Genomic DNA, 13,910 nt, shown 5'->3' with positions numbered 1-13,910 from the left:
TATTAAATGCATAAAATAAAATACATGGGTTGGGAAGGAAAATCAATTATAATGAAATACAGTGAGCAAGATATAAGAAAAATAAATTTGTGATAGAGTAACACATGGTTATATTAAATTACAAGATTTACTGTCAGTCTAATGTCTACCATGATTTCAAAGTAACAATGATTTTTAACAATTTTAGAAAGCTGCAACAATTATAATTTAACAGGAAAATATCTTTAATTTCTAGAGGTGTCAAAATCTCTGGTATTACTAAAGTTAATATATTTTATGTTACAGATGTAAGTTTTTTTTTCCCTCTCATCCAAGTTCATGGACCTTCTGTCAGATTTGTAACTTTAGTGGCTCCCATGAATACCTGCTCCTTCCTGGTGGGCGCCGCCTGCCACACCCATGTGGGGCCTGCTGCCTTTGACCAATGGGAAATCAGCAAACTGAGCTTCAACAGAGCCACTGGGTGTGCCCTCCTGGAAGGCTTCTTTACCCAACTAAGAAACCCGGTCTAACCTTTTTGAGGATGAGAAAGAGGACGAAGCACAGGCTTCCCAGTAATCCCAATTGAGTCCAACCTCCAGCCCCTAGCCCCGTTAGCCCAGGTTAACCGAACCTCACAGAACCTCACAGAACCGTGAGAAATAATAAGTGGTCTTTCTTTTAAGCCGCTAAATTTGGGGCTGTTAGGCCGGGATACACAACTGATGTGGACCCCTGAATTTTTCCACTGACCCCTTGGATCTCAGATGGAGACACGTGACTGTTTTCCACTATCAGTATTTCAAAGCTTCCACACTCTTTTGAGATCACTAACCCCTCGCTCCTCTACGTGTGGGTCGCAGCCGGCTGCAACCACAATCCCGGGAGTTTGTTGGAAATGCAGCATCTCAGGTTTCACCCCAGAACTGCCCAATCAGAATCTGCAAGTTCACAAGATTCCCCAGGTGATTTGTATAAGCGTTAACGTTTGCAAAGTACTTGGAAGCATGCACATTAACGTTTGAGAAGACTAGCCAACTCTCTACCTTGTAATTAATCTGCCCTTTCAGAGACTTCTTTCACTCTCGGTTAAAAATATTCTCTGGCCAAGTCTCTGTTCCGCCCTGCCCGGCGTGAGTTGCAGACTTACTGCCTCAAATTCAAAAGCTCCAGGAGTGGTAGGTGGGACCAAAGTGTCTGCAGGACTGCGATGGTCCGTTTTGTCAAATGGCAAAGTCACGAAGGGACAGAGGGCTCATAGGCAAGTATAGGATGTTGGAAAAATGAATGAATGAATGAATGAATGCTGAAACATTCCAAACTACCAACCAATAAAGCCCCAGACACAGAAAATCGCTTTAATGAGCAAAACTAGAACTCTTCCTACAAAGTTTGTGTAATTTGCTGTCTTTAAGAATTGGGCTGGCTTTGCCGGCTCTGGGGCCCTCTCACGTTCTGTGCGCTGAGGCCGCCGACCCGGATAGAGTGGTCGTGAACAGGGGTGACGGTGGCTCACCGCGATGTCGGGCCGCATCCTCCGGGAAGGGCACCCGCGGAGTTTGTCCCGGCGCAGCTCCCATATAAGGCGGGGCCCGCCCCTGCCGGGCAGCTGGGGCGTCGCGCAAGCTCCTTAACGGCGTCTTTAATCCTCCCGCCGCTACCGCGCATGCCCGGGCCGCTCCGGAATCCGGCGCGCCTGATTTCCCCGTAGCCCGGTGGTCACATCCGCACCCAGCTCCGCGCCCCCCAAGGGGGAGAAGCCAGGGTTCTCCCGGCTCTAGAAACACGTGGTTGCTGATTTCCGGCCAGCCTCGGGGTTCTAGGGAAGCTGATGCGACGATTCCTTGTCTGAGTGGGTTACATGTTTGCAGACATCATTTCACTTAAAGCATGAACCAACTCCAAGGAGTTGTTCCTGTTTTGTAGATAAAGCAAAAGCCTCAGAGATGCCCAGTAATGCAGACTGGACGCCTCCCAAAGCTAGTGTTGGAGCTGAGGCTCAAACCCAGGAGCCCAGCCTCCACTTCTTGCGGCCTCCATTATAGCTTGGCTTGCTGGGGGAGTAGCCCCTCCGACCCAGTCGGGCCGCCTTCCTTAGAACTAGGGACGCTGCCAGCAGCTCCTGGTTGCCCTTGGGGGCGTGAAATACCGGCGGGGAGAGGGCACTGCCTTCAGTGGGCCTTCCTGCCCCCACCCGAGGTGGGGGGCAGCTGTGGGAACCGAGGCAGGAAGCGTGGGGTGGGTGGGCTAAGCGGCCCAGAATGGGGCAGCAGGAGGAAGGCAGAGCTGATGCCTTGGTTAATGTGGCCCGCAGTTAACAGGTGGGCCACTGGGTGTGTGTGAAAGAATGCCCGAATGCATTCATGCTTGATGAACTGAATGAATGAATATGCATTTCCCGGGAGAGGGCGGCGGGGACGGGGCCTCCCGACAAGAAACAGGGTCGGACCTCGCTTCTCCCAGAAACCCTAGGCCTGGAGGAGAGGGTCGTCCCCACCCCAAACTCCTTTAAGTTTAAAACTACTAAACTGTAACATAAGTGCGAAAAAAGTCCAATTAAGATCTGATTTCAGCCAATATAGCCATTCTCGCCCACATTTAAAACCTCCAGTACCCTTTTTATTTTCATTTCTCTGTATCCCTGAATTTAGGCGTCCAGAGCACACGCGCTCGGACAGCCTTAGAGTAGCAGAGAGGACCTGAGGAGCTGCCCACTATCAAGCTGTGATAATCTCTGTGCTTCAGTTTCTTGCTCCGTAAATTGCATGAGCTAACACCTGTACAGTGGGGTAAAGCCAGGTCCTTGTTAAGGGCCGAAAAACTGTTTTTGGTAATCTGACCCCAGGATTGGGGTCCTTGCGCTGGCCCTAAATTACTGTGAACTCCTCGTTTTCCTCCTCCCCAGTTTTTAAAGGAATGAGGTTGGGTTTTAAGCTTCCCTGAAATGACTCCATCCCCGCTCCCAGGCCACTTGATCTGCCTAGATTTGTCGACCTCAGGCGGCGGCGCCCGGGCATCCTGTCCCCGCCCCTCCGTGCTCCAGGCCCCGCCCAGGCAACCCGGCCCCGCCCCTCCGCGCCTCCCGGGCGCCGCCAAAGCCCGGGGCGCGGATCACGCGGGCAGGAGCCGCTCTGGGCATGCTCAGTGGCAGGGCAGGTGGGGCCGCCGCGGGCCGCCGGGTCCGGCCGGGAGCGGAGGGGCGGGGGCAGAGGGGGAAGTGGGCGGGAGCCGCGGGCCAAGTGTCGAGAGCCGCCGGCAGCCGCGGGACGCTGGGCAGGTGGGAACCCGCGTGGTCCGGGCCGCGATGAGCAATGGCATCGGTCAAGGTGGCCGTGAGGGTCCGGCCCATGAATCGCAGGTGAGTAGGAGGGCGGGGCGCAGGCGGGCCCCTGAGGCGTCCCCACCCGGAGGAAGTTGGTCTCCAGCTCCCCTCTAAGGCCAGCCTGGACTTAAGTGTCAAGAGCCGGTCTCCGGCCCACTGGGCCCTGGCTGTGGCCTCTGGGGGCCTGGACCACTTGAAGCTTTGCTGTTCCTTTCACACTGCCCTGGAGGGGCCCTGGGGGGTAGAGAGTTCACGAGGCCACGGAGGAGATTCCTGTTAACTCTTCCAGGTCCCATTAATTTGAAGAAGTTTGCTTCTTCTCTCTTTAAAAAGCATCAAGGGAACAGTTTCACGAGGGTGTAAATCCATGAGCGTGGTCATGAGGGCACCAGAGCTGTTAGGAGAAGTCCCCCCAGTTATGCCAACTCAGAAGTTCTCTAACTGTTATCAGTGTTACTTTTTTCAACTCTTAAGAAGTGATTTCAGTTCCCTGAACTTGAACCCTAACTTCTAATCAGTAGTTTAGCAGTTCTTAACATAAGGTTAAAGAGTGGATGGCAAAACTTTAAAAACTTTAGTTTCCTGGAAAAAAAAAATCAAGGACACTTAAGTACACGTGTTTGAAATATGCTGGGGGGGAACCTAAACAGTTAACAGCTGGGGGGGAATTATAAACACATTTAGAATTTAATCTTGTATGTTTCTACGAAGTAATGCTTTTCAGAATGATTTGACTTTGCGTTCACTGAGGAATAGTTTGCTTTTCGGTGACTACTTTATAATCAGTTTTTACAAGAGTTAGCTTTTTAAATTGGTTTAAAGAACTTTAAAGAATGAAGTAGATCTAAATGGGATGTGTCCTTCCCAATTGATAGGAGCAGTTCACACAAGGCCATTTGTTTTTACTGGCTTCTCAATCAAGGTGGACATTTGACTTACCATATGGCCTTTGCTACTTTCTTTGTATCAACTTTGGAGGTCATCAGAAGATCATAAAATCAAGAGATTGCCGGAGCCTTCTTTGGCTCATCTGAATCTGTTTTTCTGTTGGCAGATAGGGAGTCATTATTCTGGTTTATAACTATTGGAGACCAGTGCTTTTGTGATTTTTAAGTTATCTCTAAAGCTTTTTAGGGAAGGAGTTTGACTTTTTTGTAAGTCCTAAGAAAATACGTAGGTTTCTATGTATATTCAGTCCTACAAGACAAATGGACCCCAGAGTCATTTAGATGTTTTTGAAAGATTGTTCTTTATTTTGGATTTACATGTATATCGAAGTTCCTTTCCTTCTTTGAAATAAAGAAGTTTTGGAGCGCATGCTACGAGATTGTATTGAGTAGCTTTAGAAAGCAATTATTAAGTGCCGCCTACCAAATGCACGGGCATTGTCCTGGGTGCTGTCTGTGGGACAAGGTAAATGAGGTCTGCTGAATGTCTTTCTGGTGAGGGAGGGACTGCAGACTAGTGGGACTCTCATAAAACCCTGGGTGGGTTGGGAGGGGTGCTACTGGTGCGTGCCTTGACAGTGGAGACCTGAAGCCCAGGTATGTGGAGAGAAGACAGGAAACATGTCCAAAAGCCACGTGCTTTGGTCAGATAGATGGATGTGATGATGTCTGTGCTCTCAGCAGAGAACTCTTGTGGTGGCATCAGGATTAGGGCAAGAGGTAAGGAAGCAGTAGTCTGGCCATAGGTGGAGATGGGAAGCCTGGAAAGATCCGCGGAGACAGTCTGCTGGCAGAATTGATGGGATTTGGCAGTTCATTGGGTGAGAAGGAGGGGAAAGGGGAAGAACACAGAACCATTAACTGAGGTCTGATGCTCAAGGAGGTAGAAGAGGTTTGGGGAAGGTGGACGGTCAGGGGGGTGCGTTCTCTCTTGGGTTTGAAAGTTATAGGAGACGCAGTAAGTGTCAAGTACAAGGACAGCATCTAGCACAGGATGAGTGCTGTCCCAGGTGTTGACCCTGTTCACTGTCCGACGTGTGGGAAGGACATCCGTCTCTTTGCTGGTGTTCAGTAGACTGTAAGAAACATGGGTCTCAGGTGATCTGAGGATTGACATTTGGAAATCTTTTGCACGTGGATGACAGTTTAAGAATGTTACAGTGAGGAGGGAATTTCTCAGCAGGAGAAAATCTTACTTTTATGCATAAAGCACAGATATTCAGTAGATTTTAAGAAAAGAAAATGTTTACAGTCAGAAGAAAAGGGATTCAGGGATTGGACACTGGGATATGCTTCTCTTTAGGATTCCAGGGAGAAGACTGGCTTGCAGCTCATGGAGGAGAACCAGCACAGCAAATGGTCATGGCGGGAAAGGAGAAAGGTCTCCCAAAGGAGGTGGTGGTGGTTATTGTCAGATGTTGCCAAGATGGTGCTCTGAGGATGCCAGTAAGATGAGGTCCTTGGTCTTGGAGACAAGAGCATTGGTAGCCTTCCAAAGAGCAGTTTCACGGGGAGACAGTGATCTGGAAGTTGGGAGTGAAATAGAAAGACATATACAATTGGCCAACCAAAAGTACTTGGCCTAACTCATAAGGAAAGACTTCCAAGTTATAATGGCCATAAGAAACCATTTTTCACTAGTGAGATTGGTGAATATTAACTGAACATTGAGTGTTGGTGATGGAGTCATAGAGGATCAAGACCTCTGAGACTTCCATGCTGGGAAATTTGACAGTAGCTGTACAGATTAGAGGTTTATAAAACTCTTTGGTTGAGGAATTTCATTCCTAAGATTTTATTTTATGGATTATATTCCTACCTACGAAGAAGTATGTGTAAGGATGTTTCTGCATCATCATTGGAACAACAACAAAGAAATCATAAATGATCTAAATGTACAGTGATGGAGGATTTGTTAAATTATTGCCTGTTCATTTGGTAGAATGCTTTGTAGTACTTAAAAAAGAATGTGTTGATCTTAAGAGTTCCAAGATAGGGGATTAAGTGAGAAAAGCAAGATATCCACATACACACTCACTACAGTAGAGTTGTGTGAATGTGTGTGTTAAAAAATATGTACATAGAGGCACACACACGGCCATACCTGTATAGAGTGATTCATAAGAAGCCTGGCAGTGGTAACTCTGGGGAGGAGAGCTGATGAAGAGTCTGTCCGGTGAAGATAGATGGCTTCTTTTTTGGTTTTTTCCTTTTACTGTTTGAGTTTTTACTTTGCTCATTGGTGGTGTTATAATTAATAATTGAAAACTTGTGTATGTAATTTTAAAAAGTTATCTAAAAAGTCACTGGCACTGGAGAAAGAATTTTCAGCTGGTTGTCTGGGAGGATTGAAGGAAGTTGTTAAAAATATTCTCCCCCAGTTTGATTGAGATGTAATTGACGCATCGCTCTGTGTGTCAGGTGTAGAGCAGAAGGACTTGACTTGTATATGTTGTGAAATGATTACCACGATAAGGTTAGTTAACATCCATCATCTCATGTAGTTTTCCAAAAAAAAAAGGAAAAGAAAAAAATGTTTTTTTCCCCTGTGATGAGAACTCTTGGGATTTACTTTCTTAACAGCTTTCGAATATACTATCCAACGGTGTTAACTATAGTCATCATGTTGTACATGATGACTTATTTATTTTATGGCTGGAAGTTTGTACCTTTTGGCCCCCTTCATCCAATTCCCCCATTCCCTACCCCCTGTCTTGGGTAACCAGAAATCTGTTTTCTTTTTCTAAGTTATTTTTTTGTTTATTTTGTTTTTTGTTGCTTCTTTTTTTTAAGATTCAACATATAAAGGCGATCTATACAGTATTTCTCTTTCTCTGACTTCTTTCACTTAGCATAATACCCTTAAGATTCATCCTTGCTGTTGCAAATGGCAGGATTTCCTTTTTCATTGCTGAATAATATTCATATATATATATATATATACACACACATGTATATATTGTCACGTCTTCTTTATCCATTCATCTGTTGATGGACAGTTAAGTTGTTTCCATGTCTTGGCTATTGTAAATAAGAGTACAGGCGCTGAAGGCAAAGAGGAAGCAACCAGCCCGAAGGCAAGGCCTGGAGTGATAGGGAGGTGAGGTTGGCCGTTGCAGCCAGACTGTTGAAGGATGGGGCAGTGTGGTGAAATACTGACTCTGAGGAGGAGCCTGTTGCGGTCACCAGTCCTCCTTGCAAGAAACACCCAGTGCTTGATTAAGGACAAGATGTGATGAATTTGTTTTTACTACTGTCCGAGAGGAGGAAATTTCTCCCTCTACCGCTCTCTTGAGTTCTTGTGGCTAGACTAATAATAAAATTGACCCAAGATTTAACAGGAGAAAAAGAAACAAATTTGTAAGGAATTGGCAGGACAAAGAAACTTAGGTTTTGTGTGCCCAATTATTGAAGAGCCTAAACAGAGTTTGGGCTTGGGGTAGTAAATTAAAGAAATAACAAGGCTCCGAATTCCCTATTTTTGACTGTAAGGGTGTCCTTCTACCTCCAGATGCAGGGAGTGTGCCCTTCACATGGGAGATTGATTCTCCTGCTCTCAGGGAAATAGAAAGGAGGGTGAGAGTGACCCTGTTGGATTGGCCGTTTCTTAAGAAACTTTAAAACAATTAATATGCCGTGGAGGTGCATTTTGGGGTGGCCCATCCTGAACCTCAACACTACCTTATGGCTTTTTTCTTTTTTTTCTTTTTTTTTTTTTGCGGTACGCGGGCCTCTCACTGTTGTGGCCTCTCCCGTTGCGGAGCACAGGCTCTGGACGTGCAGGCCCAGCGGCCATGGCTCACAGGCCTAGCCGCTCTGCGGCATGTGGGATCTTCCCGGACCAGGGATCGGACCCGTGCCCCCTGCATTGGCAGGCGGATTCTTAACCACTGCGCCACCAGGGAAGCCCCAAGATTGGCTGTTATTATTACTGTTACTTTTAGAATTTAATGATGCTACCTTTATTCCATAACACATATTTAAAAAATGTTTTACCAAAAAGAAAAAATTTGCTGAGTGCTGGCAACAGGCCAGATGTTAGCGTTATAATGTACTTTCTCGTCTTATAAGGCAGGTCCGCCCCAGGCCTTCTATCTGTGAGGGTTCTCAGCTTCTCTTCCGGATCAGCCTCTCAGGTAGAATTTGCTGTCATGTCAATCAAGTTAAAAACAAAAGAAAAAAACGCCAGTGGTAGTTTGACTGGGGTTGATGTCTTTAGCCTCTACTGAAGTTTTCCCATTTTAAGAGCAGGAGTGTTGGGGAAAATAGCTCAGTGGTAGCCTCTTGGGTCTGTGATGACGCCAGTCTCTCGTGTTAAGGGTGGGTGGTGTCTGTCGAGATGGTACCATGCACCAGGCACCGTGCTCATTTCTTCACCTTGGCAACTTCCTTTCCCCCTCACACCAGCTCACTGATGGAGGTCTTTTCACCCCATTTTACAGACGGGAAACGGAGACCCCTGAGATAATAAAGTGCGGCTGAGCCAGCTCCACTTCCCTCCAGAGCCCTTTGCTTGGTGACTTGTCCCCAGGCTCACTGATGACAGAAGCCCTCGGCCTCAGGGGACGGCTGGGCTGGCGGCAGAGGAGAGACACAGGCACACCACACACGCAGATAACACAGAATCTGTGAGGGGATTCTGGAAGCTGGAGGAAGAGGTCTCCGGGGCTTCCCAGGGTCCCTTGGATGAGAGGGTGGGGTTTGAGTTGAGCCCCGAAGCAGGGGTGTAACCAGCCACCATTTAGGGAGCGTCTGTGAAGTGCTTGCCTGGTGATCTTTGGAAGTTAGCACAGTGGCCGCATTCTGCAGATGAGGGGCTCAGAGACCTGAGGTCACACAGCTAGGTGGCGGTGGAGTCCGAGTTGGAGCTGAAGTCTCTCTTACTCTCATTTCTAAAGCCCCTCCATTGTACAGAAGACTCAGATAAGAGGAGGGTGGGGATGGCTGGCAGGTGGCACCGAGTACAGTTACCCGGGATCTTGGACTCACTGGAGCTTTGTGTAAGGATTAGTTGAGAGGTCGGTGGGCAGGGTGTTGTGAGGACATTTCTTTGTTAAGCTTGGGAGTTTGGGCTTTTATACTGCAGTCCTGTGCTGGCCCTTGGCGGCATGCAGCTACTTAAATTAACTGTTCAATAAAATGTAAAATGTAGTTACTTAGTTGCACAAGTCACATTTCAAATGCTCCGTAGCTACATATTGAACAAGGCAGATAAGATCATGTCCATCCTCGTGGAACAAGGCAGATAAGATCATGTCCATCCTCGTGGAAAGTTCTCCTGGACAGTAAGCCTGACCTGGGTTTGAATCCCGGCTCTGCACCTTCCTAGCTCTGGGTCTTGGCACTTTACTCAGGTGTTCTGTGCTTCAGTTTCTTCACCTGTAAGATGGAGATCTTCTCAGGACCCCCCTTGTGGGGCTGAGATGATGACTGAATGAAGTAACCCTTGCTAACAGTATTGGGCCCCAGAGTAAGGGCTCTATAAATATTGGCTACTATTATTAGGCACTGGGAGCTGCTGATGGCTTTTCAGAAATATAGCAGTGTAGGGAAATAATACCAGCATTCCAGCAACAGTGAACATTGATTGACTGTTTCCCAAGTGCTGTGCTAAGTGCCTTTTATGCACTATTATCCCACTGACTTTCCTGCCATATTCTGGGGTGCAAGACCCTGAGACCTCAGATGTCCTTTAGATTGGGCAGAGGCCAGTGCCCGGCAGACCATTCAGAGAACTGGAGTATGACCGGTAGGGATGGGATTCTGGACCAGGCTGGCCATGTAAGTAACAGGAAAGGAGGAGTCAAAGGATGAAACTTACAAACAAAACCCTGAAAAAACCTTCACGGTGTTTTCTGATTGTGAAAATAATGTATGCTTGTAAAAAACGTCTGATGAAAAGTGTACCAAAGAAATCAAATTGAAAATCGCTCATAATTCCACGGATCCAGAGATGACCCCTCCTAAAGTTTTGGTGCATTTAAATCCAGTCTTTTTTTCCTGTTTGTGTAGCAGCATAATGTATAACTATCTTATATCCTGTCTTTTACGTTTGCAAGAGACATTCTGAAGACCAATCAGTAGGACATAGAGAGGCGAAGAGTCAGATGACTGAGAGGCTTGGGGCCCTATTAAGTGGACGAATGACCTTTGCCAAGGTCAGGATGTGGGATGAGCCTGTCGGGGTGAGGGCCATGGTGGTCATTTGAGTTGGTTCCGGATGCTGGAGGGGCTGCAGAAAGTAGGAACTCAGGTGAGTTATCAGCTCTGCAGGTGCACATTTGGAGGTGGGTTGCTTGAAGGTGGTAGCGGCTGTGGTGGCAGTGAATGTTGTCTCTGAGGAGGACCATGGTAAAGAAAGAAGGGGTGGGATAGCAGAACTGCATGACCTGGGTTAAGACCGAGCTGTCAGTAGCTGGCCGAGTGACCTGGGCAGGTTGGTTTTGCTCCTGGGCTCAGTTTCTTCTTTTGTAAACAAGGACTCACTGAGCCTATTTTAGGGGGTTTACAAAGTCAGAACTGTTTTCACACCCATAGTAAGATATTTGCTGTTTTTACTCTCATCTCTCACGAGGGTACTGTGGAGTTTTCGAGAAGCTACATGATGTGTGATGACGTCATGAGTCTGTGTGCAGTGCATTGTGTCAAACATGTCTCAGTTTTCATTTCTAATATGGTAACTATAAATGGGTATATCAACATTAATAAAAGCTCTTTAGGCTCTTCAGTTATGTTTAAGAGTTGTAAAGGCTACGGATGCCACAGCATGTGAGAGCCGCAGCTGTAAAATGATAGTGCATAAGTTGTTGAGGGGATTAGATGGAAGGGTGTATATGGAGAGAGTGTTTAGCATACTTCCAGGCATGTAATATCCTTTCAACAAATCAGAGCTGCTATTATTTTTTATAATCACCTGTTACTGACAACTACACTTAAGGGCCAGGCAATGGAGACAGGAAGGGAGAAAAGCAGGAGAGTGAACGTCCTGGTCATCAAGGGAGAGGAGAGGGGGTCACCAGCATCGGAGGTGCTGCAGGTCGAGGTCCGAGCCCAGCTGGCTGGGGAGGTGATTGGCTCCTGTCTCTGGAGGGAACTGTTTTAGTTGAGGGGTGGGAGGGGATGCTAGTGGGGTTGGGGGCGGAAGGCTGGCGGTGGGGGCCAGGAGGTGGCACCTGTCGCTGCCCTTCCAGTTAACGGAGAGATTAAAGGAAGGAGAGAGCTCACCCCTGTTCACCTGTGCAGTTTGGCTCCTGTAATAAAATCTAATCTCCTTTACTGATTGTGTGAGGTGCTCAGACCCCAGCCCTCACCTGGGCATTGCAAACCTGGGCCTGGCAGAGAAGTTTGTGTGTGTGTGTGTGTGTGTGTGTGTGTCAGAGGTTATTTAGAAATGTCCAGTTGTGCAGTACGTAGATAGCACTCTGGTCTGAGCTGATTTAACCTACACATTCTCATTTCATGATCAACTTCCTAAATTATTTCAATAGCTTTTTCTATTTTTGTGGGTCCTGGAATTGGGATGCAGTCTTGCTGAGGCCTGTTTTATGAAACGACATACATTACGGCTAGACTTACACGGCCTGGGGGAGATGTGACAGTGCCCCACCACGCCCAGGCCCTTCCCCAGGTTGAAGCCTCTGGCTGATTTCCGTGATGGAGAAGTCCTTCCTGGGAAGGTTGTCATTGTTCCCTTGGATTCGGCCCAGTGACTCACATCAGGCACGACTGCTGGCAGGGCCTGGAGCTTTCCTTCACTCTCGCCCACTCTGGGCTGAGCATGTGTGTTTCCTGCTCTGTCCATTTCCAAGTATATTCATTATTCATTGTTGCTGCCCAGTGGAGGGGAAATAACTGTTTCTGTGATCAGCAATCTACTCATAGACACTTGGAGCAATTTCAATGGGATGTGTAGAATTTAAAGTCAACTGAGAAAGTGCTTTCACCGTAATGGTGTTGACAAGTAATTTTTTTTTTTTTTTTTTTTTTTGCGGTACACGGGCCTCTGACTGCTGTGGCCTCTCCCATTGCAGAGCACAGGCTCCGGACGCGCAGGCTCAGCGGCCATGGCTCACGGGCCCAGCCGCCCCGCGGCATGTGGGATCTTCCCGGACCGGGGCACGAACCCGCGTCGCCTGCATCGGCAGGTGGACTCTCAGCCACTGCGCCACCAGGGAAGCCCCGACGAGTAATTTTTGTCCCCAGTGACTATTTCTAGCCACTCACTAGGAATTCTGTTAAGTCTTATGCCATCATTATCTAATTCAATTCTTGACAACAATCCCACAGGGGTGAATATTTTTAGCTTCATTTTATAGATGAAGAAACTGGGGATCAGAGAAAGATCAGGTCCCCGCTCAAATGTCACTTCTTCTGAGAAGCCTTTATCACATTGCATTGGTCTCCTGGCTTCACAGCATTTACCATTATTGAGTTTGTGTGCGCGTGTGCACACGTGCATGGGCATGTGTATGCATGTGAAAGGATTTTTGTTTTCTTGTTTCTTGTCTCTCTGCTTCTTGCCCATAAACTCCGTGAGAGCTGGTAACCTTGTTGGGTTTGTCTGTTTCCCTAGGGCCTAGAACTGTGCCTGGCAGAGACAGGTACTCAGAAGATATTTGTTGCATTAATAACTGTCATCTCCTCCCCAGTCTTTCAGTATGTGGATGCTTACAAGGAATCCGGGATCCGAAGCCCAGCGTCCGAGGGATGCCTCACATTGCTCCCGTGAGCAGAAGGGAATTTTGATGATCCTCCTGTTGGGTATTAGGCTGGGGAGGTAGAAGAGAGCTGAGGAAGAGCCTGGGGAAAGGACAGCTTCAGGCTTTCCCTGTGTATTAAGTTAATTATACACAAATTACACATCAAATACGTGTTATGTTTATCTCTTAAGGTTAGAGAATTGGAGGTTAAACACTATGTTTCAATGATATATAGTTTATGGGACAGAACACACTTGTTCCTTTAGAAAAGGATTTTTTTTTTAACTTGAAATAATTATATAGTAAAGTTCCCATATATGCTTCACTCAGCTTCCCCTAACATCAGCGTCTTACGTAACCAAGGTGCAGTTGTCAGGACCAACGCATCAGCATGGTGCAGCCCTGGTAACTGGACATGGTTTTCCTGAGAAAGTCCTTCTTCTGTCCCAGGAGCCGGTGCAGGATCCCACATTGGATATAGTTGCCATGTCTTCTTAATCTCTTCTGGTCAGTGACAGTTTCTAAGTCTCAGAAGAGTGCCAGTCAGTTATTTTGTAGAATGTCCCTCAGTTTGGGTTTCTCCCACGGTTTGTCATTATTAAACTGAAGTTATGCAGTTTTGGCAAGAAAGCCACATAAGTGCCCTTCATTTCCTATCATGGGGGGGTCATGATGCCACTATGTCTCATTACTGGTGATGTCCACGTCAGTCCCTTGGTCAAGGTGGTGTCTGCTGGGTTTCTCCGCTGTGTTGTTATATTTTTTCCTCTTTGTAATTAATACATATCTGAGGGAAATACTTTGCAGGAAAAGTTTTTGACTTCAGTTTGCAACAGTATTTATTTTTTGCCCGTGGGAACACATTTCAGATTTTCTAATAAAAGTTATTGTGAATATAAGATTCATTTAAAACTTTTTTTTCCCCTCTGACTTAGTGAAAAAGGATTAATCACATTTAAAATG

General features: G+C 46.9%; 1 protein-coding gene and 1 pseudogene across 2 annotated transcripts in view; one reads left to right on the top strand and one right to left on the bottom strand.

The window, feature by feature from the left end:
- Window positions 1–1,647, bottom strand: part of LOC132506231 (large ribosomal subunit protein uL23-like) — a 137,432-nt pseudogene extending 135,785 nt beyond the window's left edge.
- Window positions 1,648–3,198: 1,551 nt separating this feature from the next.
- Window positions 3,199–13,910, top strand: part of KIF16B (kinesin family member 16B) — a 280,446-nt gene continuing 269,734 nt past the window's right edge. For both annotated transcript variants that reach the window (XM_060123762.1, XM_060123761.1), the window contains exon 1: window positions 3,199–3,337. In XM_060123762.1, coding sequence (XP_059979745.1) covers window positions 3,291–3,337 — 47 coding nt within the window. In that variant the 5' untranslated portion in view covers window positions 3,199–3,290. The remainder of the gene's footprint in view (window positions 3,338–13,910) is intronic.

This window comes from Lagenorhynchus albirostris, chromosome 15 (assembly GCF_949774975.1).
Source record: "Lagenorhynchus albirostris chromosome 15, mLagAlb1.1, whole genome shotgun sequence".
NCBI classification, from domain to species: domain Eukaryota; kingdom Metazoa; phylum Chordata; class Mammalia; order Artiodactyla; family Delphinidae; genus Lagenorhynchus; species Lagenorhynchus albirostris.
The sequence above is the reverse complement of the archived record's forward strand: the minus strand, read 5'-3'. Positions and strand labels throughout refer to the sequence as shown.